The 25434-nt window shown below is 36.0% G+C and overlaps 2 protein-coding genes across 3 annotated transcripts in view; one reads left to right on the top strand and one right to left on the bottom strand.

The window, feature by feature from the left end:
• Positions 1-479: 479 nt before the first annotated feature.
• cfap90 (cilia and flagella associated protein 90) lies at positions 480-1873 on the top strand. Its single transcript, XM_056254463.1, has 3 exons — positions 480-656; positions 1361-1477; positions 1618-1873. Exons 1-3 carry the CDS (start codon positions 540-542, stop codon positions 1792-1794), a joined length of 411 nt encoding a protein of 136 aa, XP_056110438.1. The 5' UTR covers positions 480-539; the 3' UTR covers positions 1795-1873.
• Positions 1874-2383: 510 nt separating this feature from the next.
• The window catches only part of adcy2b (adenylate cyclase 2b (brain)), a 71010-nt gene continuing 47959 nt past the window's right edge, over positions 2384-25434 (bottom strand). The window contains exons 5-25 of one of the 2 annotated variants that reach the window (XM_056254461.1): positions 23676-23824; positions 22500-22611; positions 21992-22119; positions 19869-20027; positions 19406-19538; positions 17750-17926; positions 17567-17610; positions 17327-17407; positions 16787-16856; positions 13959-14056; positions 12585-12669; positions 10677-10814; positions 9070-9186; positions 8047-8237; positions 7292-7376; positions 5159-5317; positions 4704-4850; positions 3471-3578; positions 3185-3299; positions 2944-3068; positions 2384-2844 (exon numbers count right to left, since the gene is read on the bottom strand). In XM_056254461.1, coding sequence (XP_056110436.1) covers positions 2692-2844; positions 2944-3068; positions 3185-3299; positions 3471-3578; positions 4704-4850; positions 5159-5317; positions 7292-7376; positions 8047-8237; positions 9070-9186; positions 10677-10814; positions 12585-12669; positions 13959-14056; positions 16787-16856; positions 17327-17407; positions 17567-17610; positions 17750-17926; positions 19406-19538; positions 19869-20027; positions 21992-22119; positions 22500-22611; positions 23676-23824 — 2574 coding nt within the window. In that variant the 3' untranslated portion in view covers positions 2384-2691. The remainder of the gene's footprint in view (positions 2845-2943; positions 3069-3184; positions 3300-3470; positions 3579-4703; positions 4851-5158; positions 5318-7291; positions 7377-8046; positions 8238-9069; positions 9187-10676; positions 10815-12584; positions 12670-13958; positions 14057-16786; positions 16857-17326; positions 17408-17566; positions 17611-17749; positions 17927-19405; positions 19539-19868; positions 20028-21991; positions 22120-22499; positions 22612-23675; positions 23825-25434) is intronic. The other variant, XM_056254462.1, reaches the window with a different exon arrangement.

Here is a 25434-nt window from a genome sequence, read left to right as displayed (position 1 = left end):
TTTTTTTTGTTTTTTTCATACTATGGAAGTTAATTTTCATTTTTTTGGGTGAACAATCCCTTTAAAAATAAAAATAAGCAAAATTTGATAATTTTCAAACATAATTATCACACATAAATTGGAAATAAATAAGTCATTTTTAATACTGAACAAATTAACAGACACATTTAAAATGGAATATTTTAATGTTTTTAAATGTAGGTAAATAAAATAAATTAATAAATCACTTTAAATTGAAAAAATAAATTGACATTTAAAACGGTTGAATTTATGTTTTATAATATAGTAAACAATAAAATAGTAAATTAATTTAAAAAAATGATGATGCACATTTTAAAATGTTTTGAAAAATTGCTAGTTCTGTTTCCTTGTCCAGTCGCAAATTGCTTTCTTTGTCGTTTTTTCGGGTTATAACCATTTCTTTATCTCTTCCAACACCTGATGTTTTCCTGAGGTTTCCTAGCAACCGCAGACGCCGAGTTGTCACTGTGTGTAGAAATGTTACCTCAGCTCTCTAGTGATAAAAGTGCGACTGTGTAATGGACGTTTTATCCGAAGCGAAGTCTAAACCACTTTCCTCTCTGTCTGTATTCAGCTTTATACCAGCCAGAAGGACAGAGCCCAAAGAAATGCGTTATTTCAACTGCAGCCCCAGGGTAAGGTGCAGTGCTCATTTTGGCGTTCCCATTTGAATGTCGCTGCCACGTAGCAGCTAAGTTATATCGCGCTGCTAAAATATCAGGTGGCATCTGTTTCCTATACTTTAACTAATAACGTATTTTTATCTAGATCATTCTTTCAATGGCTTTAGGTTTTCAATCTTTTAGGCGCCATCCTAAAATTTAGAAGGCAGCTATATCTTTTTATGTATAAAGACCAAATGTATACTGTAAAAAAAAAAAAAAACTATAAAAATATGCATAAAATAGTATTTGTAAAATATTTGGTTTCTATTATGTTACATTATTACTTTTTTTTGTACTCACTATATTGCTATGCTGTCCTGTAGATGTATAATTTATTTAGATTTATAATTTATTTATTTTAAATCAATTAAAGTTTATTTTAATACATTTTAATTATCTTATTCAGTTTATTTTAGTTTAGTCTTATTTATTTTTTATATACACTGTTTTTCTTGAGACTTTTCCATATACACTCTAGCACTCCATTGCCTTTGAAAACCCCTGATCTAATGCAATGACATTCATACATTTTTAAGTTAATCTCAAATAGCTGTTGGGTAGATCAAAGTACCATGGTATTACCTTTTGATATCATTGTACAAAGTTGGTTCTGTACATTTATTTTCAAAATAACATTTTCTTAAACAGATTTAGTCAATTTCCCTGTACTACAGGCCCCAGAGAGGTCTCTATATGACTGTTTACATCAGAGCACTGAGGGCTATGATAACAAACTCCACCGAGATGACAGAGAGCACGCCAAATCCCGAGGCCTGGACATCTTCAGTGAGGTGTGTTCTCCTTAACTCCCAGTGATCCATCCATGAAGGCTCATGCATTGTCTGTTGTTCTTTTTTTAAAAACAATGCTCACTAGAGGAACCCATTCTAGAGTTAATCCCTTTACGTTCTATCTCATCCTCCCATTTTAGGAATCATCTAGACCAGCACCAGTTCTGTCGTCATCAGAGTATGGCCAATATTCTCCACTACAGTCCGACTCAGGGGGGAGCTTTGCTCGTGTTGCTCACATTCGTTCTGATTTCTACAGCAAGAATGGAATCACCTGGACTGTGGAGGAAGGCTATGGATCTGTGACACCCGTCTAAACGTGTCTCTTACTCATGGTCACATCTTTGAGCGCACATTACAGTTAATGTCAAAACAAATGTCTGTGCATTTACTGTATGTCTGCTACATGCACAACAGATTGATACTAACATTTATACAGTATACGTATTAAACATGCTTTTGATGTTATTGGGTGAATTAAAAAGATTGACAAAAACATGCTCAAGTCATGCTTAAAAATCAATAGAATAAAAACTAAGAAATTATATTTTGGCATATATATATATAAAAATTCATAATGCAGAAAAAGCATACTGTAAGTCCTAAAATGCTTCATTTTCCATATTAAAATGATGCCTATTAATATAATATCACTTCACACATTATAGTAATGGGGGGGGGGGGTATGTTTACAGTAATTATCATGAAAAAAAAAGTCAATGCAAAATGTAGTAATTGTCCTAAAATGCTTAATTTTCATTCTTTTCTTTTTCGTTCATTTGCAAAATACATCATAATCCATTTTTTTTTCTTTGACTTGTTTCTGTTCGTTTCTTTTTGTTATTTTAACACATTTATCTGTAATGAGGTACCCATGAAACCTATCACAAATTCATAGACAGACACTTTGACGTTATATATAAATTTTAATGGATAACAAAATGATAGCATCAAAACATGGCCACCTTTATATTGTCTTTATTTTACAAAAACGTCCGCTGCTTTAAATTATGGATTGAGCAACACACAAATACAGGTCTCGGTTACACAGAGCCTCTTAGCCATCCATTACTTATAAAGCAATGCAAATAATCTAGTGTATGTGGTGCAAACAGAATGCTGTAGAGCTCCACTATAATAGGCCAATGTTATATTACACTGTACATGATTTTAATCGTTACCAAGTCAACGACTGACTGGTGTGTGACTGAGGTTCAAGGCATTACATTCCCTTGTGATAAAGATCGTGTCATCTCAGTGTGAACAAAGAAGGTTTTAAGATCCCCTTTGCCCTTCACGTTGATGATCCCACGACAGGAACACATATAACCCAACGTCTGTAAGATCCGACTTGTCTCCTCAGTGACCTGAGGAAGGAAGCAAGCTAGATGTGATCCTCTGAAAAACCATTAATAATTCACCAGGCATGCAAATGACATACAAAGTAGGTCAGAACAAGAATCTACCTGTATTTTTCCAAGCACGCCTGTGCTGTCCATCCTACTGGCTACATTTACAGTGTTCCCCCAGATATCGTACTGTGGTTTCTGTGCTCCAATTACTCCTGCAATCACTGGACCGTGGTTTATTCCTTGAGAGAGAGAGAGAGAGGCCGGAAACATTTAAAACGCCCTGAATGTGTGATGAAGTCTACCACATTTTGAGACTCTGCCAAAGGGTGTGAAAGCGCTGATACGGCCTGCTTACCCACTCGCAGTTTAAAGTCATTAAAGGAATGTTTGTTGATGACATCCAGCTTCCCCACCAAAGCAAACGCAAACTCCACCATTGTTCCAATGTGCATGTACTGCCGGTCATGTTCCTTCAGAAAAAGAACAGGAAACTATCATTGCACTTGTTTGAAATTCAGCATTGACTACACCCTGAGACTCTGAGGCAACACACCTCAAGCACAAATCAAGCGTGTTAGCACCACAATCAATCCAGTGTAATCGTTACAAAAAGATTCGTTTAGAAGAGCTTAACATTGTACCTGTGCGTACTCTGGTCCAGGGGTCACATTCAGTCCCGTAGCAGCCATGTATGTGCTGCCAATAGTTTTGATCTTCTCCACTCCACTAAATTTGGGTTTTGAAAGCAACTGTTGAGAAAAAAAAAATCATTAAGTTTAGAGTCAAAGTTTTGGGGGAAAAATAATTGGAGAAGAAAAATATACTTTTCATTCATGACATTTCTTGGAATAGTTTTAGCGTATTAATGGATATGACGATGTTAATGCATTTGGTACTGGCGAACATCACTCTTAAAGGGTTAGTTCACCCAAAAATCACTCACCCTCATGTCTTTCCAAACCTGTAAGACTTTCGGAACACAAATGAAGATCTTTTTGATGAAATCTGAGAGAAATCCCTCCATTGACAGCTACGCAATTGAAACTTTGACACTTCAAAAAGTTCATAAAGAGATCGTAAAACTAATCCATATTAATTCAACGGTTTAGTCCAAATTTTCTGAAGAGACTCGATCGCTTCATTTGATGAACAGATTGAATTTAGGTTTTTATTCATCAATAAAGATTGATCGGCGAACATAAACTGAAGCTCAACCGAACCTGCTTGACCTGCAAGAACAAACCTCTTTCGGACGCCCAAACGTGCTGTGTAACACGAGAATGAACCTCATTGGTTCTTGCTGAAGCTCAAACGTGCTGTGTAACACGAGAATGAACCTCATTGGTTCTTGCTGAAGCTCAAACGTGCTGTGTAACACGAGAATGAACCTCATTGGTTCTTGATTAAGCTCAAACGTGCTGTGTAACACGAGAATGAACCTCATTGGTTCTTGATTAAGCTCAAACGTGCTGTGTAACACGAGAATGAACCTCATTGGCTCTTGCTGAAGCTCAAACGTGCTGTGTAACACGAGAATGAACCTCATTGGTTCTTGCTGAAGCTCAAACGTGCTGTGTAACACGAGAATGAACCTCATTGGTTCTTGCTGAAGCTCAAACGTGCTGTGTAACACGAGAATGAACCTCATTGGTTCTTGCTGAAGCTCAAACGTGCTGTGTAACACGAGAATGAACCTCATTGGTTCTTGCTGAAGCTCAAACGTGCTGTGTAACACGAGAATGAACCTCATTGGTTCTTGATGAAGCTCAAACGTGCTGTTTAACACGAGAATGAACCTCATTGGACCCCATGAACCTCAACCTCAATTTTCTCTAAAAAATAAAATCAAAATATGGATGTAGCTGTGGGTGTACCTCATCAAAATCTGCAATAATCTCATTGAGGAGCCTGAGACACTCCAAACCCTCCTTATTAACGTCAGATTCTGTGTAAAATTCCTTGAAGTCTGGGATGGACGCGAACATCACACACACCAGATCGTACGACTGATGGTAGAGGTCCTATCAAAAATACAGCAAAAAAAATATATCTGGTGATGAAAATGACTAATAAACTAGACAGGCCCAGAAGATTTTTGATTAATTACATTATATGATATTATATTATATAAGAAATAGAAGAAGAAATATAAATGTGAACTTTGTAAAAAAAAGAAGATATTTCTCAAATAGTGTTAGAAAACTTTCATTCAACTTTTCACTGAAATTGTAATGCTGATAATATAATTAATAAAAAATAAAAAAAGTTTATTCATTTGGGAAATTCACAATTTTCCACTAGTGTTCTAAAACATTTGAACGCCTCTCACCTCATTCTTCCAGTTACGGCCCAGGAAATGTTCCGCCACATGGGCAGGTAGAACGTTCTCCAAAAGCACCCGGTTCAGGTTCTCCATGGTCTCAATCTCCTCACACTCCTTCTTAAACTTGTTTCTCCAGAGGAAGTCTAACCTACAGTAATATTCATTCTGTTACAAGAGGACACAGAGGTAAAGAGATGGTACACATCTGATCACCGTATTTGGCTTTCAAGATGACAAAGAAAGCATAATCATATGCACACAAGAACATTTCATCTTATATATTTATGGATTTTTCTTGCACAAAGCGCCGCTATCATGAAAAATTGCTTCAATTTTCTCTGAGTTGCAGCCTTCTGTTCCAGCAGACATTCATCACAGAAAAGATTTCAGTGGAAGTGGCACCTTGAAAGGCATTAAGTAGCCTATGCACTGTCATTCTCACCTAGTCTATATTTGCTTTTGCTTATTTTCCATTGCTTTGGAGAAAAATCAGTCCCCGGCTAAGTAACCTATCACCTGATCAAGCCGAACTCAGCATTACTTGAATTGATTGAATTCGCCTAACTGCACAATTCAAATATAGAGTTCATCAGACACATCTATTAGCCTACCTAGAGATAAATTAAAAGAACACACTGAAAAAAGGAAGTCTGACCGACCGCTAACCTGCGGAGATTGTGAAAAGTCTTCAATACAGACTGAAAAACATACAATACTTTCATGATTGTACTATGAAAAAAGTATATCTTATAGTGGTATTATTAAAATCCTTTTCACAGGAAGCTATTGTACAGCCAGAGGCTGATGAGAGCTGATAGTAACTGAAGCCTTGGAAACTGGGAACACATTTGTACTGCCACAATACTTTGAGCTTAAAGGGTTAGTTCACCCAAAAATGTAAATGATGTCATTAATGACTCACCCTCATGTCGTTCCAAGCCCGTAAGACCTCCGTTCATCTTCGGAACACAGTTTAAGAGATTTTAGATTTAGTCCGAGAGCTTTCTGTCCCTCCATTGAAAATGTATGTATGGTATACTGTCCTTGTCCAGAAAGGAAATAAAGACATCATCAAAGTAGTCCATGTGACATCAGTGGGTTAGTTAGAATGTTTTGAAGCATCGAAAATACATTTTGGTCCAACTACAACTTTATTCAGCATTGTATTCTCTTCCGGTTCTGTTGTCAATCCGCGTTCAGTGACGCTCTGTGTTATCCGGTGCGCCCGAGCTTCGTTTACAGTCTGAGGGAGACGCACGCTGTAAACAAAACAATCTTTGCAAACATGTCTAAGGATTTCGACACAGAGGAAGACTTGAATTTTTTTGCCCAGCCAAATTTATTTGAACCAGAATACACGGACACACCAGATACACGTCAGCAGCGTCACTGCGGACTCGTGAACGCGGATTGACAACAGAACCGGAAGAGAATACAATGCTGAATAAAGTTGTAGTTTTTGTTATTTTTGCACCAAAATGTATTTTCGATGCTTCAAAACATTCTAACTAACCCACTGGTGTCACATGGACTACTTTGATGATGTCTTTATTTCCTTTCTGGACAAGGACAGTAGCCTATACCGTACATACATTTTCAATGGAGGGACAGAAAGCTCTCGGACTAAATCTAAAATATCTTAAACTGTGTTCCGAAGATGAACGGATGTCTTACGGGCTTGGAACGACATGAGGATGAGTCATTAATGACATAATTTTCATTTTTGGGTGAACTAACCCTTTAATTATTATATGACTAGAAAAATTCACATTTTAGGCTGACGAGTGACTGTTTCAAGATTAAGGCTAACCTCTGTTGTCATTGGATTAACATTCAGGCATCTTTCACAATTGAATGACCTTAATTAATTAAAGGAAAGTTCTGTGATACATACTCTACACGTTTAGCTCATTACCACACATTAACGATGCACTTACAATGGAAGTCTATGGAACACAGCATTCTGAAGGCTTAAAAAGCAGAAATGTGCTTAAATTAACGGGAGTCTTAAATTATTTTGTTATACGTGGATCTTACTTTAGATGAACTCCTCTCTCTCTCTCTCTCTCTCAAAAAATAGAGCAAGTATGATAGCAGTTAAAGCACATCTTTTTGTATATTTCAGATTGAGAGACTCACCTGCCTCGCCAGCACAAGCAAAGTGACGAAGAAAATGAACAATGACACAGAGCCCATGGTCTTCAAATCTTTAAGAACACCCGGCCTGAGGGGGAACAAAAAGAAATGTAAAACTTAAAGGTCAAAGATGACACAAAAAAAGGCTAAACTATTGTGTGTAGAGTAGGACACGGACTTCTCTCAGCAACACTGTTCACTATTCAGATTCATAATGTCAATGTTGTACGTTCAATGCCTAATGAAGGCATGAAAAGGAAAGATCAATAAAAGAAACAAAGAAAGAACAATAAACATGAGAGAAATACAATAGGTTTTCTTTTAAAAAATATTTTCTCATCCTTCAGTCATCCAAAAAAGACTAATCCACACAAAGCCTGCCATATCAGCAGAAGCACCTGTCACTCAAATTCCCTGGGGATATTGAGAGACCTTCTGGAAAATATGTATCTATGTGGCACAATTCCTCATTCCTTAATACCATGTGTGTGTAGTGCCTCCTAAAAGTAAACGAACACTTAAAGGGATTGTTCATAGTTCATACAGGGTCATAAGGGTGAGTACATTATGACAACATTTTCATTTTTAAAAGATGAGAGAACTATCCTTTTAAAAGACACTTCTGAAATGCTTAAATGCCACTGCATTTGATAACAAAAATATTAAACCAAGTGGAATCTACAAATAAATGACGCTAGAGATTTTTTGAGACAACTTTTTGGGGTCACTGTATATGGGAGTATATGGGAATCCAGTACCGGTCATGTACAGGTCGCTGGGCTCTGTAGAGGACGGTGCTGTAATCATCCAGTATGGAGGCGTGTGTCTGGAGAATGATGATATTATAACCCACTACAGCAGCAAGCATAATTATCATCTTCAGCTCATAGTTGATCCTCAGGAACACGGAGCATGAGATCAATCCCAGAATGCAGCTGTAGATAAAATACTGCCGGGGCAGAGAGACAGACGGTTAGATTCACACCTGTACATTCATCAGGGCCATTCAGTCTCACAAAAAAGAGAACTTTGAACTTTCAATATTTAAATGCTAAGAATTTAATACACTCCAAAAAATGATGACGTTTTTTTTTTTTTTTTTTTTTTTTTTTATGCAATTTAATTCATAGTATAATTCCATCAAATTGAATTGAATAATATCTGATTAAGGATTCATTGATTAAGTTAAATTATTTAATTAAAATATGTAAGGATTATTCAATTCAATTTGATGGAATTGTACTATTAATTAAATTGAGTAAATCTTTAAAAAAAATCACTGTAGAAGAACACAATACAGAAATAATTATATTTATAAACAGCACATGTCTCCTGAAATATTATAAAATGGGTGATCCTTAGAAAAGCTAAAAAAGAGGCTATATACACCAAGATTCTTATTTCCCAACCAATGTAACATTCTAGGAAAATGCTCGAGGATGCTTTTGTCCAGCATCTTGATATCTGTAGAGATCTAATTTCATATAAGCACTGCATAGCTCTCAGTGCATAACTATATTTTCCAGTAATATTTTTCAGCTGTGAAATATCATTACAGAGTGGCCATACATAATCACGCACAGTATAAAGTGACTTATTATATAGTGACGCAATAGTGAGTCAAATTGGCTTCTCATGACACTCATTTTGAAACCCACATCTTGGCAAATGATTTACAATATGTTTTCATATGGGACTGTAGATAAAAGGTTATTCAGTTCACAGTTTTTTTTCTGAGAAGAAAATTACCGAGGCATGAGATAAGATTTGTTGCAACTTACTGGCAAGTAGAACTTGTTGTTTGAGGAGTAAGTGGTCTGACCATATGGACCATCCATACTGCTGTTGGAAATGTTGAGTGGAGTTGATGCTATCATTCTATCTTCAACTAAGAAGAACTTAAAACCCAACAGATGGAGAAAACAAAATTTAGAGCATTACAGCAGAAAGACACCACCACTCCTAGCTAAACACATCTGTTGCTTTTTGTAACAAATATGTTTCATATAAGTTCATAACACCTTTTTTTACACAAGAGAAAAATTCAACAAAAAACAATGAGCTGCAAGCAGATGCGAAAAGCAGAGAAGATAACCAGTTGCCTTTTTGGTCCAGTTGGTGCAGGATTTAATTGAAAAGATGCCTGCTAATCTGTGGTGTATGCGACTAAAAAATACTTAAATTCAGTTATTAGATATATATAAATAGATATATAAAAGATGCGGCCCAAAACGTTTTTGTTGAATGTCACTGCTAGATAACTAAATATCAATGTTCTAACAAGCCCAGCTGAGCAGCTTAACATTTGATCTTAGACGTGTGAAACCAATTGACATTAACTTGAAAAACCCAAGTATTCAGTCAAATGCTCTTGGGTTTCTTTTCCCCCTGATAACCAGTCAGTTGATCTCACGGATAACATCATTAGATCCATACTGGACCCGAGCCCTAGTACAAGATGCTAAATCTACCCTGCCGATTCCATAGCTAAAACCCTCCAACTGGGTCAAAAACTGGTGACTGATTTATCAACCAACTATCTAAATGAATGTGTCATGTACAGGGCTTGACATTAACTTTTTTGCTCACCAGTCACTGTGGCTAGTGGTTTTCCAAAGTTACTAGCCACTCAGCATTTTCACTGGCCACAATTTTGATGTCGATACCATGGGGAAAAACTGCCATATAGATATTTTTTATATTATCTCATAATTAGGCTGCTCTCACTTTAAGACCTGACACACGGATCCATTATACTGTTACACACGCGTTTTCTTTCTCAACTATTTTCACTTAAATAATGAATATATATACAAACAAGAATTTGTACCCAAGGAATAAAAATGGAGTACCATTTAATCAAGAACGTAACGCTGGTCCATATGTTGCAGTTAGATGACCTGATCTACCCTCTCAAAGGTTGACATGATAAGAGCAGGACAACACACAAAGATTTTTCAGATTATCTTGAAGGTAATCACATCAATTGCATGCGGGGTTCCTCAGGGTTCAATGCTTGGTCTCTTCCTGTTTTCTATATACCCAAAACTGCTACCTATAGCAGAGCTTCAATTACTTAGTGATACATATAAATATACAGTAATTATTTTTTTTTTTATTCAATGTGGGATAATATAGGTCTTACAGGTCACAAGAGGTTTGAAATACTAGGCAAGAAGATATTTAATATTACCATTATTTCTAAAGAGTTCCCTACCAAGCCATACAGCTAGCAGACTAATATTGACAAGCTAGCAGAGAATATTTTTCTTATTGAACATGGTCATGAACGATAATGAATTATGTGTGAATATAATAAATGTCAGTCATTTAAAAAAGCAGATCAATGTAGCTGATAGACCAGGTATTGGGCAGTTGTGATGCTCACCATGTTGAATACGGCCATGACTAGGATAAGTGCAGTGGTTGCCATGGTGAGTGCAAGTCGTATCCAGGGCTTGTTGGTGATGACTTTAGAGGAGCTGGGGAGCCTGGGCATTGTGCAGGAAGCTGCTTTGCCCCATTGCTACGGCAACAAGAGAAAACAACAACAAAATAACAAGCTTTAACTCCCACCAATGTCATTAGCATATCTGCTTCTATTCCAAATGCTCAAGGTTATGATTGTGCCCCACAAGTCAGAAACACATTAATAAACATGACTTCAGAGTGAGTGAATATAATAATAAAAAAGGGGCATCTATATCAACTTTGAGTAGAAGCCAACATGAAACGCCATTCGGAATCCATTTTACTTCCACAATTTCCCTAAAAAATGAGGCTGAAACATGGTTGGTGTAGATCCGATTCCCCTGCAGAGTCCGAACCCCCTCTGACCCAATAGCAATTATATTGGCTAAGACAACTTTTCCCTTTGTTTGTGTTTTCAATTAGTCTTCGGTTAGTGAGCTTACTGCTTTGCATACTATCTTAGCATACTGCTAGTTAGACCCAGCATAAAACCCTCTCGCCAGTCAATCATTTGTTAGTAACATCACCTATACAAAAAAAATGGATTTCAATATTTAAACACAGCACTACTATAAGATAACCTTAACCCCTCTTTCGTAGTTGTGAATCTGTGGGCTGAATGTAGGACTGTGCGAAATCACAGATGAGATAAATGGAAAACAAACTGAGAAAGAAATCTAGACACTCATGACACTGACTGCTGTTTGTGAAACCAAAAGAGAGCCCTACTATAAAAGTTACACACATGACACAGAGCTTCATAAAATGATCTCTCATACCCACAATCCCCAAACCTGTGGGCACTTGAATTTATTGCTATCCAGAATGAAAAATAGATGACAAACAATTCAGTCAAATTATCATCACTCCAGCTGCTTTTCTCTTGACACACACAAAAAAAAAAGAAGAAAAAAAAGAGGAGGGGGTGATTCCCACCCCTCCTCTTTTTTTTCTTTTTTTTGTGTATAAGTGTAAGGTTTCTATTCAATGTGGCCTACTTTTATCATCAGAAATTCTTGGTTAATTAACAAACTGGGGACAAATCAATTCGAGCTGGTGGGTGAAAGGCATGCAAGAGGCCCTTCAAGAACTTTGGAAGGTCATGCCTTCTAAAAATATAACTTGGATGCCTCAATACAGGTTACTTCAATTATAGTTGGAATTCCATGGTATGAGGTTGAATCTCACAAGAGAAGAATCTCACAAGAACACCCCCCTTTTATTTTATAAATAAAAGTATAAATACAAATTTTTTTTGCATTACTGTAATGAGAATTTACTTGAAATGTAATAAATATAAAAATATATAATATAAGAAAACATAATTTCTTGTTAATTTCTTTTTAGTTTGGGGTGGAATATGAATGTCACAAAATGAAAGTTGAATAAGCCATTTCATTCTAAGCTTTTATAATATATTAAGGAAGAAAGAGCAGGAGAAAGAAAATAGAGAGACATGCAGGTGACATTTGCTTAAGCCATTTATGTTCTGCAGGTCCAAAGTAGCTCGTAATTTGATTATAGACAACGCTCTCTAAGAGCAGAAAAAGAGTGTTGTTCCTCCGGCTAAAACAAGGAAAATTTCAATCTTGGTTTGATATGGTGTTTTTTCCTCCCGGTATGACATTTTCTCTAACAAGATGAGGGTCTCAAATGTGAGGGAAGATCGACTTATTAAATGACATTTCAATGTACAGTTATTTCCTCCATGGAAAATAGACGTGTAACATGTCTACATCTGAATAGAATGAACGAAACAAGCCAATCTGCTTAATTCACTCTCACAGAAAGCTACTTTATATTTACTTCTATATTTACCACTTACCAGTATGTGACCAGCAAAACAAATGCCGAGGATCAAGCCCAGTAAAAGGAAAGCCATTCCGAATGATACTCCAAGGACGGTGGTTCTGTGAGAGACAAAATAATCAGCGATACTCTAAAGCAAGTCACACACGAACATCCAATCTTTATGCATTCTCTGACATCAAAAGAGAAGAAATAGATGTAATGCCACATATAGAGATAAGAACTGTTGCTCGGCATGCTTGAACAATGCTAGATTTTTTATGTGTAACAGGATTTTTGGAAGTGCTTGCCTGTGCAAAACGTGATGCTGCAATGCTATGCTATTGCGGTCGGTTGGTACGAGGGTAATAAGGTGTTCTAAGTCGTTTTTAGTGCATTGCTATGCCATTGCTAGGGTATTTAAAGTCATTGTTTATTGTACAGTAACAGATTTACCACAACTTAAATACTACAATAGAATATAAATAATACGAAAATAACACTGAACTGGGCCATATCTCGAGAGATTGAAAACACTTTTTGCTCTTGAGATATGGTCCAGATCAGTGTTATTTTAGTATTATTTAGAAGTCATTTTAGTACTTATTTCAGTTAATTGCTAAGGCATTATTTTTAAGCTGAAGCTTTTCATCTAATATTTATATTTAATTTTATTTCAATTACCAACAACCATTTTCAATAGTTCACAATAACAACACTGGCTCAGAAGCCTGATTCAACGTAGATCTTTTGCACCTGTTTCATTGTCTGCTAGGTAAAAATCATAAGAAAAATAATAGAACATCTCCTCTCATTAAGTCGCATGATTTAAGGTAGCATTCATGTCCATAGGGCAAAAAGTGTGGACAAATATGATGCCGAAGTTTAGGGTTAGAACTTAGATTTGAATAGCCTAAGCAGGCATCACTAATTCAATGGGTTTTTGAATATAGGAACATAAACGTTTAGCTCCAGTCTTTGTGGTGCCAAACATCACCATAAATGTGATATAAAATCAATGTCAGAAAGTGAGAACACAGCTTGAGAAAACCATTGTGCTTCTGGCTCTTGTGAATGTGTTCACGGTCAACATGAGCAGTACATTAGGGTGACGTCTTGCATAGATTTTTCTGAATTCATACAAAAGGAGACATCATTTCCAAACCAGACTGACCTCTGATTAAAAAAAGAATCTATAACTGTCTGTTCAGGGCAGTCTTTTTCAGACAGGCACTGATGTCCACATCATGCCATTATTTATCGGTGCACTAATTTTCTTTCAATTGTGTAGATGTTGTAATATTATTATGTGTCAGTAGGTCTAAGTGCTGTGGGAGACAGTGGCTGTCTGCGTAATTGCGTTGTGAAAGACAATGACATGCTTGAAAGATGTCGCGGAGATGGTACTTACTTGGGCAAGACTAAAACCTGCACTATAAAGATGCAGAAGAAAATGAGACAAGCACAGGTGACGTAGTACTTGAAGGCCGGCAGAGTCGTGGCCCTGTACTGTTAGAAGAAAAAAGAAAAAAGTTAAATATCTCAGCTCTTATGGCTTTCCTATTCGTCTTTGCTTTGATTGTCTTAGTTCTGATTCTGATGTGTTTTTCTCTTCACAATAAACCACCTACAGTATTAGTCATTCAATGGCATACACTCACCTAAAGGATTATTAGGAACACCTGTTCAATTTCTCATTAATGCAATTATCTAATCAACCAATCACATGGCAGTTGCTTCAATGCATTTAGGGGTGTGGTCCTGGTCAAGACAATCTCCTGAACTCCAAACTGAATGTCAGAATGGGAAAGAAAGGTGATTTAAGCAAATTTGAGCGTGGCATGGTTGTTGGTGCCAGATGGGCCGGTCTGAGTATTTCACAATCTGCTCAGTTACTGGGATTTTCACGCACAATTATTTCTAGGGTTTACAAAGAATGGTGTGAAAAGGGAAAAACATCCAGTATGCGGCAGTCCTGTGGGCGAAAATGCCTTGTTGATGCTAGAGGTCAGAGGAGAATGGGCCGACTGATTCAAGCTGATAGGAGAGCAACTTTAACTGAAATAACCACTCGTTACAACCGAGGTATGCAGCAAAGCATTTGTGAAGCCACAACACGCACAACCTTGAGGCGGATGAGCTACAACAGCAGAAGACATGAACCGGGATGATTTCTTGGCACACTAGGGCCCCTTAGTGCCAATTGGGCATTGTTTAAATGTCACGGCCTACCTGAGCATTGTTTCTGACCATGTCCATCCCTTTAAGGCCACCATGTACCCATCCTCTGATGGCTACTTCCAGCAGGATAATGCACCATGTCACAAAGCTCGAATCATTTCAACAGGGTTCCTGCACACTTTTGAAAGTCAAATTTAAGGCTTTTTAAGACCTTTTTAAGACCTGAAGAAATCAAAATTAATACCATACATTAGGGCTGTGCAGTATTGATAAAAAAATATCTTGATATTTTCAACGTTTTGTTGATAATAATTAGATGATATTTTACTGATTGTGTTTTTGTGCTGGTGCCATGGCTGGTTTAGGTCTGTTGTTGACAGCTGACTCACGAAGATATTCATATTTTTCATATTCTATGCAGTGGTCAGTTCACAGCAGTGACAGAAATTAATATTTTAATTAAGGGGCAATATTTGCCACCTTAAATTGATTTTTTCAGGGGCATTTTCACCTATATATGGACATTTTTTCTAAACTTATTTAGAGTTATGCATCACCTTTAATGTCAAATACTATCATTCAAATTAAATTATACAGTAATTATACAATAATACTTAATTATATAATAATCATACAGTACCACTGTTACCAGTCAAATTAGATCATTCAATCAAAATCCATCTTTGCAGTGCAGAGGTGACAGAAGCAGCATCAGAAGTGGCATTAATATATTTACACTCCATTTACAACTGCATAAATAAAGCTATGAGATATATATTTTTAAATCAATATTCAATATTTAAATATGAAATGATTTCTAATTTTAACATTTTATTTAAAGGGCACTTTAAATATGAAACCGCAGCGGCAAATCACTGTCTTAATAAGTGAGTTGAGGGAGTCATTCATTCAACCGATTCGTTCAAACGGCTGATTCATTCGGGAAAGAAGCAAGTGATTCGTTCAAAACGCGGATATCAGTCAAGATTCAAGAAATCATCGCTGTGTTGCATTGAGGCTACGGTTTCATTTTGAAATTATAGTCGGCGAAATAAAGGGAAAACAAACAATATTGACAATATTGTGTCTAAAAAGTAACTCAATGTTAACTTATTGTTAATTTTACTGTTGTACAACATAAATATCACACTTGGAATTGTGCATGGGAAAACGGCACTCTTTCTGATGTGATATTCTAATATAAGAACATAATATGATATAAATATAAGACAAAAACTAATTTGGGGACATAACAGTTACACTGCACACATCACGCAGTGAAAGCACGAGACAAATGCGATGTCAGCTCGCAGTGCCTCGTACATCGTTAAAACAATGATTAATATCATAAAAGACAATACACATCGCACACCATACGCACATAAAGAATGAACTTACAACTGAACTGACATTTACGACCTTTCTTCTCCTTCTCTCCTCTCGCGTGCAGGAGACAGTTATGCTGCCGCGACTCGCGAGTGACGCGAAATGTCACGTGAACTAGCAAATCCACAAAGAAAGAATAATAAAGAAATAAAAATACGTACGCTAATTAGATAGTTTTAATTTGGAAATCTTTTAGATATGTCTAAGTCAAAGTGTCATCTAAAATTTAAGACCTTTCATAAGTAAAAATAAGACTTTATAATACTTTTTATGGCCTTAAATTTTAAAAATCTAATTTAAGACTTTTTAAGACTTTTTAAGGATCCGCGGGAACCCTGTTTCAAATTGGTTTCTTGAACATGACAATGAGTTCACTGTACTAAAATGGCCCCCACAGTCACCAGATCTCAACCCAATAGAGCATCTTTGGGATGTGGTGGAACGGGAGCTTCGTGCCCTGGACGTGCATCCCACAAATCTCCATCAACTGCAAGATGCTATCCTAACAATATGGGCCAACATTTCTAAAGAATACTTTCAGCACCTTGTTGACTCAATGCCACGTAGAATTAAGGCAGTTCTGAAGGCGAAAGGGGGTCAAACACAGTATTAGTATGGTTTTCCTAATAATCCTTTAGGTGAGTGTATACCACACCTCAAGAAGGGATGTACCTCTTTTTCGAGTGTCTTATTGTGAAAGAACAGAGATATCCTTTGAATGTCCTCTGACTTCAGCCACTGTCTGGTGGAAAGAAAGCATAAATAAGTAATTTATATCAATTCAATTCTCATTGTCAAGGTGAATCACTATTATAATAGCTTCTTTGGTGGCACTGATGCAGGAAATGCTCTGAAAGTGAATTATAATTGACAAATAATTGTTATACTGTATATCAGGGTCCAAAATCTGAGACCACTAATGATATTTATTTAACTAAATACATTTTTTATTATATAGTATATACATTTTTTTTTTAAGTTATTTAATTATTTAACAATTATGTTTTTTTTTAAAGAATTTTGCTTTCATTATTTAAAAAAATATGTTAATACATATTTGTTTTACATGTTACATGTCTTACAAAAAAAAATCCAGGTATAAATTAGACACTTAGATTTGATCCTTATTATCATTTGGCTATTTCTTGTGATATTTTTCAGAGAATTCATGAGTTCCTCCATATGGATAAGCAGAGCATTATGGACACTCACTTTTGTGAGTTGATGCCATCAATAGTGCGAATGATTCTTTCATTCAACTCTTCTTCAAATCTCTTCTTCTGTGATTTTGTTCTGAAAGGGATTGGAGAGGAAAAAGGAGGGAGAGAGACTTCAAACTACCATAGAAATGCAGATGAGGTCAGTGTAAATGTTCTGAAAGGTTATTCACTTGAATTTACATTTTTGCTCTTTTTTTGTTATAAAGCAATAAACAGTAGAAAAAAAACAGACCTTTCGGACCTATGCTGAAAGTTGAATTGCCCTAACGGCACGTCCTGTAAGAAAGAATGAAGCAAATGGAATTAAAAGAGCACTATTAAGTGCTTTAAGTTCAAGCTAGTCCTGTTGACTGATCACCATTAAAATCTTGAATCAGAATCACTGTTTTCTTTCCATGTGCTCAGGTTGACTCACGTGTGTGTTGATCTTGCCGTTCTCATTGGTCATGCTGTCTCGATGGTGGAGGTTAGCAAAAGGTTTGGCTGCTCCCCAGGACTCAAGGTACTGTGTCATACGGACAGACGCCCTCATCTTGACTCCATCCAGAGTGGTGCGAAGACGAGGGGGAAGCAGGGGACTCCGTTTTTCTGCCTAAGTAACACCATAACATGAAGTACAAGTTTAAATGGATGTGTTACAGGCTAGAGGCGTTAGAGCACAAAAATCCCAAAAATCGGATAAGAATATGTACTGAAGTGGTGGGTCACAGGTGTGTTTTGTAATACATTTTTTAATCAAATGTATTACATGATCTGATACTGATTTTCAGGACATTTCTGTGTTTCTTTTGGATGCTAAATGAATTTTGGTACCTGATGTCCAATGTAAAATCTGAATTTAACAGCACTTATAGGTATAAAAAAGTACCTATTCTGTCAACTACAAAGTAAATATTTTCCAGATAATATTTTAATAATTGCCTTTGCCTTTAGTACAGTGACAATTTAAAAAGCAATTCATTAATTTTGAAAACAATATGTTGTCATCACACAATATCACACAGTATAAATGGGGTTTTATACCTGAAAATGGGAATGGGGGGGGCTTTATACGTATACATGAATGAATATGTATTTTAGGAAGGGGTCTCTTTTGTCATATTTGAGGGTATTTGACAGCAAAAGGTAGAAAACCCCTGCTATAGTATTTAAGATAACAGAGCCAATATGTACAGTCTACTTTACACAACTTAACTCGATGGCCATGATTCATCAGAAATAAAGCAAGAAAAAATGCTTATAGGCATCAACTAAACAACAGGTGAAAAAAGAAAAGAGAACAACTAAACAAACAAGCAAAAGCCCTCCAAACTCAAATTCAGTCATCATATTGGGAATGTGAAGGGAGTGGGTGTGCAGTGGGTTGTTATGATAAGAGGGCCGAGAGGCTCAAACCGAACAGAAATAAATGTACGAGTCTCTTATGAGAAAGATTTGGTGCTTTTGTTACCTCGGGCAAAGCAAATGCATTGTTGAAAAGTAAATAAAGCACTGGATAAATAATACAATAGCCATTGTTATTTGAATAAATTATACGAGGCAATATGATATCTGTGGGCTGAAAAGCCCACACACATCTCAATGGACGGATATTCTGAAATCTTCTGGGTCTTGATGCCCATTCCCTTGAACTTGAGTTTTGATAAACAGCCTTTCCAGGGTTGTCACATATTACCACAAAGTCACATTTGTGTAACTGCAAAGTCTAAATAGTGTAATTATGCTAATTAGCGGTCAAGGTGAATTGAATGCAATGCTAATTAGCAAAGTAGTTGCATAGACATATTGTGATATGATTCATTAAATATCATACAGAAGGTTTGTTTGGCTATTATTAATGCTTTTTGTTATTCATTATTTATGAAACTATTTTTATTTTTGTTGCCACAATTATTATTATAGCTGAAAAAAAAAAAAGTTAAAATAATGAATTTGCTCTAAACCCCTAAAATCACTTGGGCCAGTAAGAAACCACCAAGATCACTCTGGCACCATTATTTTCCTCAGAAAATGTAAATGGCTAGTTATTTATAAACATGTGAAAGCTGGATTGCATGTGTGACTTTTTTACCTTCGGGTTGATGACTAGGTACGTGATGATGCCGTGCTCTTTCAGGTAACAATCTCTGCTTAGTCCGTTGCCTGGCTCGACTTTATATGCCCCTTTCAAATGTTCCAGTGTTACAGAAGAGATGTGAACCCGTCTGAAGAGGAGCACACAAACTATTACAGGCTGGCAAATGAAAGGGCACTTCATAAAAACAGGTGCATTATATGAGTATTTCACAAATGTTCCAAAGCATGCAGAGACAATAGAGTTAAGATATGAAAAATGAATGTACCCCTTTGTGTTTCTGTTATTTTTTGGGTTATTCAACGGAACATTCATTAGTAGCACAAAAGCACATTCATTGTGCTTTCAAAAGAGCCTTTCTATTAACGTCAAGAACCCTCCATGAGCATAATAGCACTTGTAGCAAATATGTGAACATTTTGAAATGGGGGAAAAAACAAAAGTCATATGCTGATCTTACCCAGGTACACCTCCTGCCTCCATGTGATTGGCCAGGGTGACGTCATGTGACCAAACATCATACTGCCATTTCTGGAGGCCAATCACACCGCAGAGAACATTCCCAGAGTGAACTCCAACACGCATGTTAATGTCAACCCCAGTGGCATCTCTCACCTTCCTGAAATAACAGGAAAAGTTTTAAAGGTTTGGACACACCTGCTCATTCTTTACTTTTACTATTAAAAAGAAAACTTAAAAAATGTATATTTACAGATCTGCAACATTAGTGTTAGAGCTTTTCTGTGTTGTGTTTGTGATAAATTTGATTAATTAATCAGCATGTTATGTCATTATTTCGATATACATTTTTAATCGATTAACAGTCATTATTGAAATAGTCTAAAAATAAAAAATTTAAAATATATATATATATTTTTTAAGAAATTTATTTGAAGACACAATTAAAATTTGTCTACTAACTAAACTAATTTTAAGCATAAACCTTTAGATAAAAAGGTCATGATAAACATAATACTAAAATCATAATAAACATAATACTGGACACTCTTGACTGATTTACTCACTAAAATTATATGTAAATAAAGCAAGTTTTCTCCCAGTGTCATGAAGATTTTTTTACAGCACATACATACTTCAGTCTCTCCCTCCATCCTTTGAGATGACTGAAACAGTACCATATTACACTGACATAACTTAACACCAGAACTATTTATAAATATCAGAAGGTGCCAGGATTGCGGCGGTACGTGTTGGTTTCTGAGGGAGTGTGTCTGGTGCCTGTGTATATATTCATTCAGCACACAGAACATCTTGTGTTTTAGATAAGGCAGCTTGAATGTTACGATTTCCCAGCTGGAAAGAACAGTTTAGGACAGCATGAATATTAATGCAGGCTGGATTATGCTAGTTTGTTTCCGGTCTAGTTTGTGGTATAACCATATAGTATAACCATGCTTCACCTGCAACAAATCCATGACCTTGCTGGTGAAACTTGTTGACGAAGAAACGAAACTAAACTAAACTAAACTAAAAACAAAACAAAACAAAACAAAACAAAACAAAACAAAACAAAACAAAAAACAGCCACTGGTGCTCCCTCCAAACAAAATAAATAATAAATAAAAAGGTGGCACCTCTGGGTATGTGTGTGTGTGTGTGTGTGTGTGTGTGTGTGTGTAAAATAAAACAAACAAACAAACAAACAAATAAATGTGCATGGCACCACTGGAGGTGTGTGGCTGACATCATTTCAGTGTACCTGTCACACACCATTCTTATTTCTAAGAGCCCCTCAGCCTGAGCTACGCGATGTTGGAAAATACACTGGAGGGTTCTCAATTACCTCCTCAAATGGATTTGTGTGTGTGCGCGTGCATGCATGTGCGTGTGTGTGTGTGTGTGTGTGTGTGTGTGTGTGTAACACAAATTTCAGTAACATTACGGAGAGTGAATGTGTAGCAGAAGAGCGGCAGAATGAAGAATGGGTGAGGAATCGTGAAAGGGACTGGAAAAAGGGGCTGCACTTTGAGATGGAAAAAGAGAGGAAAAGGAGAATGTGTGGGTTTCAACAATATCACACATCTGAGCGTCTTGAGTATGCAGGTTATTTCAGCCTCAGAGAGTAGTGCTTGAAAAGACAGACACCATGGGAAAAAAAAGACACAGAAGTGGTCCCTGGTAGATGATGAAAGGGAATAATGTGACAAAAAGCTCATGTGTAGTGGTTTTAGGACTTTGTAGCAGATACAATTCAATGGGTCTTTAAGTTCTAATGAAGAAATGGAAAAATATGTAAGGGATAATGTGCATCTCAAAATAAACCCTGATAGGTACTGGCTTATGAGACACTCCGAAAAATGACTCACATGCTAGAAACCTCAGGCATTGTAAGCCTTACCAAATTTTGGTTAAATTTGCCTAAGACTGAATTTTACACTGTGTTTGCACAGACATTTAAATAGCACAGCTGAATCTTCCTGAAACAAAGGTCAATTAGTCCATTTAGAGGTTATTGAACAAATATATTTTAGTGCATATAGCTGTGATTGACCAATTAGAATCAATTATCAGAGAGCGGTGTAATAATTATGTTTGTTTGAAAAAAACAGTGTGTTCTTTTACTTGATGGCTTCACACATATCCAGTCCCATCTTCACACAGTTATTGGCATGGTCGGTCAAAGGGTCCGGCAGCCCTGACACACAGTAATAGCAGTCGCCCAGAATCTTGATCCGCATGCAGTCGTTGTCCTGCATCAAACCAAAATTAGACAGCAGTGTAGAAGACATTACATTCTGTACAGGAATAAAAAACTCACAGGAAAAGACATACATTGACTACAACATAATCAGTAATTAATATTTTGTTGGTTCTCTTTGTTTTTGCATGTATGACAGCCTGGCCAAAAATGATGTCCGCACAATTTAGCATGTTTAATTTAATTATCACAAATAAAACTATTGACTCTAAGCACAACTATACAATATGCTTACAAAGTTTAACAAAGGTTTCATATTTGAATTATAGGGTGAAGATTTTCCTAGGCCGACATCACTTTTGGCCACTACTGTACTATGTATGTATGACAACCAGTTCTGGTGTCTCCTATGCCTGTTAGGACTTATGATACCTTGGCTATCTGGTCAAATTTGCCGAAGAGCTCATTGAGCATGTAGACTAGTTCTCCAGGTGAACAGTCACTGGCCAGACGCGTGAATCCAACAATGTCTGCATACAGAATGCTGTGGAAAATGTTCAAGAAAACTCAAAAGGAGACTTATGCAAACTGTTAAAGAGCATGAATTGATTTATTTTTTGTACTGGAAATAATAGACAACTTGCAAATAATTTTTTTCTTAATAAGCATTTGTCTTGTGTACAAATATCTGAACGTCCTTAAACACACTACTGATATGTAAACCAACAGCATGATTGTGTGATACTGCTCTTATATAAAAGTTCAAAAAAACTGAAATTATACTGAGAAACGTACATTTCAGATACAATTTTAGCAGTTATTTTGTCTTTTTTTTTCACAGCCACAGAAGAATCAACTGTTACATCTCTGAGCTGAATTAATTAATGACTTGAGTGAGTGATTCAAGACAGTCACTTAATTAGCCCCTGAATTAATATGTATTTTTGAATAAATTGGATAAGTAATTTATTCTATGGCTTATTCATAAAGAGAGTAACTTGTTGCATTCCTGAATAAATCAGTGTTTTTGAGTGAATCGTTGAGTGAAAGATTCAGTGACTCGACGTAAACGAATCGGTTCAAGTAAATGATTAAGTGACTCACTCATAAAGTCACTAACTTGTTAACGTATCAATGTACCATTCAGAAAGAGTTACTGAAAAAATTAAAAGGATATTACAGGGGAAGGAGAACAGCTTTGAAGCAGACAGCAGTATTGTTTTAAAAACAGCAAAGCACTAATTGTCCTTCAATGCAATTAACACAATTACATTTGCGTTTTGATGAAGAGCCTTTTCAACAGTTTGCCCTGTATAGCAGAAGATTGTGTTTGCTTTTACTTTTTAATAGAAGCATACAAAAGTGTCCAGGCTCTTTTAGATTAGAGCTACTTGTATCTGGGTTGATGAATAGCTTGTTTTTTGTGTGCAGACTGAAAGAGGGCAGGATGGTTTGACAGGATCTATTGAGGGTAGGACAGCTCAGTGGAGAGCAGGTGCAGTGTATAGGATATATATATATCTTTTTTTCTTTTTTCTTTTCTAGGCTGCCTAAAATAAATCAGCTGAGTGCACAAATGCGCTAGTGTGTGTGTGTCATAAGTCCTACCTTACATTGGTGTGTCTCTGTACATAGAGGTTGTGGAAGTTGTTGGTGTTTTCGGCCTGGCCAAAGTTAGGACCCTTCAGCCTCTGAATGATCTCTGCCTTCATCACTCTCGCGATGTGGGCGGGCAGCAGGGACAGCAAGAGGCGCTCCTATTGGTCGTAGAGAGGAGGATAGTTATACGCCATTCCTTTGAATGGTTTCCTAGGCTATGTTTGTAAATTAATTCAAAATCTAATTATTGACATACTGGTCAAAAGTTTCTAATTAAGATTTATTATTATTATATTTTAACATTTATAATTATAATTTAAAAGAACCGTTTTATTCAAGTGATGTCAAGACTGAATTTTCAGCATCATTACTCCAGCCTGTGTCACATTTAGAAATCATTCTAATATGCTGATTTGCTGCTCAAGAAACATTTCTTATTATTATCAATACTGAATAGAGTTGTGCTGCTTTAAAAAAGAAAAAAGAAATGAATACTTTTAATTGATCAAACGTGACAGTAAAGATATTTACGTTACAAAAAAAATCTATTTCAAATAAATGCTGGGTTTTTTTTTAACCAAAGATAAAAGATTAAGTTTGACGCACTGCATTTCTCAGATCAGTGTGCTCTGTCCTTTTTTTCGTACTACGTCATCCAGATATTTTGTTCATACAGACTGTTTTTTGTTTTCACACTGTAAATGCTACATACGTACAAGTAGTATGGTAGTACAGGTGAAACTCGACAAATTATCGTGCAAAAGTTCATTTATTTCAGTAATTCAACTTTAAAGGTGAAACTAATATATTATAGAGACTCATTACATGCAAAGTGTGATATTTCAAGCCTTTATTTGTTATAATTGTGATGATTATGGCTTACAGCTATGAAAACCTTTTCACAATATTTTAATTTTGAATTTGGGGTTTTCATAAGCTGTAAGCCATAATCATCAAAATTATAACAAATAAAGGCTTGAAATTTCACACTTTGCATGTAATGAGTCTATATAATATATTAGTTTCACCTTTAAAGTTGAATTACTGAAATAAATGAACTTTTGCACGATATTCTAATTTTTCGAGTTTCGCCTGTATGTTATTTAGAACAAAGCCCTAACCTTTGAGCACTTTTTAATTTTCTTTTAATTAATTAATTAATTTTTGTTTACAAATGATGGATGGCTGGTGGAGTGAGAGAGAAAATGAGAGAAAAATGAAAACTGAGGTGGATGAACAGATTGAATCATAGCAGTGTAACAGATGTCTCCTGCCACTAATGAACTACCCTGATAGTAAAAGAAACATTTGTGATTTTACCAAAGAACATTTAGACTTTGTTAGCTCAGATGCTGTTAAATTTTATTCTATATTTATTGGGATATTATTTTATTATTTTAGCTAACCTGTTCTTTAGATAGCATATTGGCATTGGACATATTGGTAAACCACTATTTAAGTCAATTTTTGACCCTGGGTTAAGCAAATATTCACACTTAAAAGAGGGTTAACACAGTTACAGTGAATAAATAACGTAAAGAAAATTATGAACAATGGGAAATATGAAAAGGCCATTCATTTCTCTTTTTATTACCTGGTCTCTCTTCCTCATTTTTTTTTTTTTTTTTTTTTCTTTTCAGAGGACATACTGCTCAATGAAGGTCAAATAAAAAATAATAATAATAATGGGGTGTGTGCCATGTGCAGATTGTGACAGCAGGAAAAAAGGTGAAATCCATTAATGGACTATTATTTAAAAAAAGAGGCA

Source organism: Rhinichthys klamathensis, unplaced genomic scaffold (assembly GCF_029890125.1).
Source record: "Rhinichthys klamathensis goyatoka isolate OS25496 unplaced genomic scaffold, OSU_Roscu_1.1 h1tg000111l_1, whole genome shotgun sequence".
NCBI lineage: Eukaryota > Metazoa > Chordata > Actinopteri > Cypriniformes > Leuciscidae > Rhinichthys > Rhinichthys klamathensis.
This window is presented reverse-complemented; position numbering and strand designations above follow the sequence as displayed.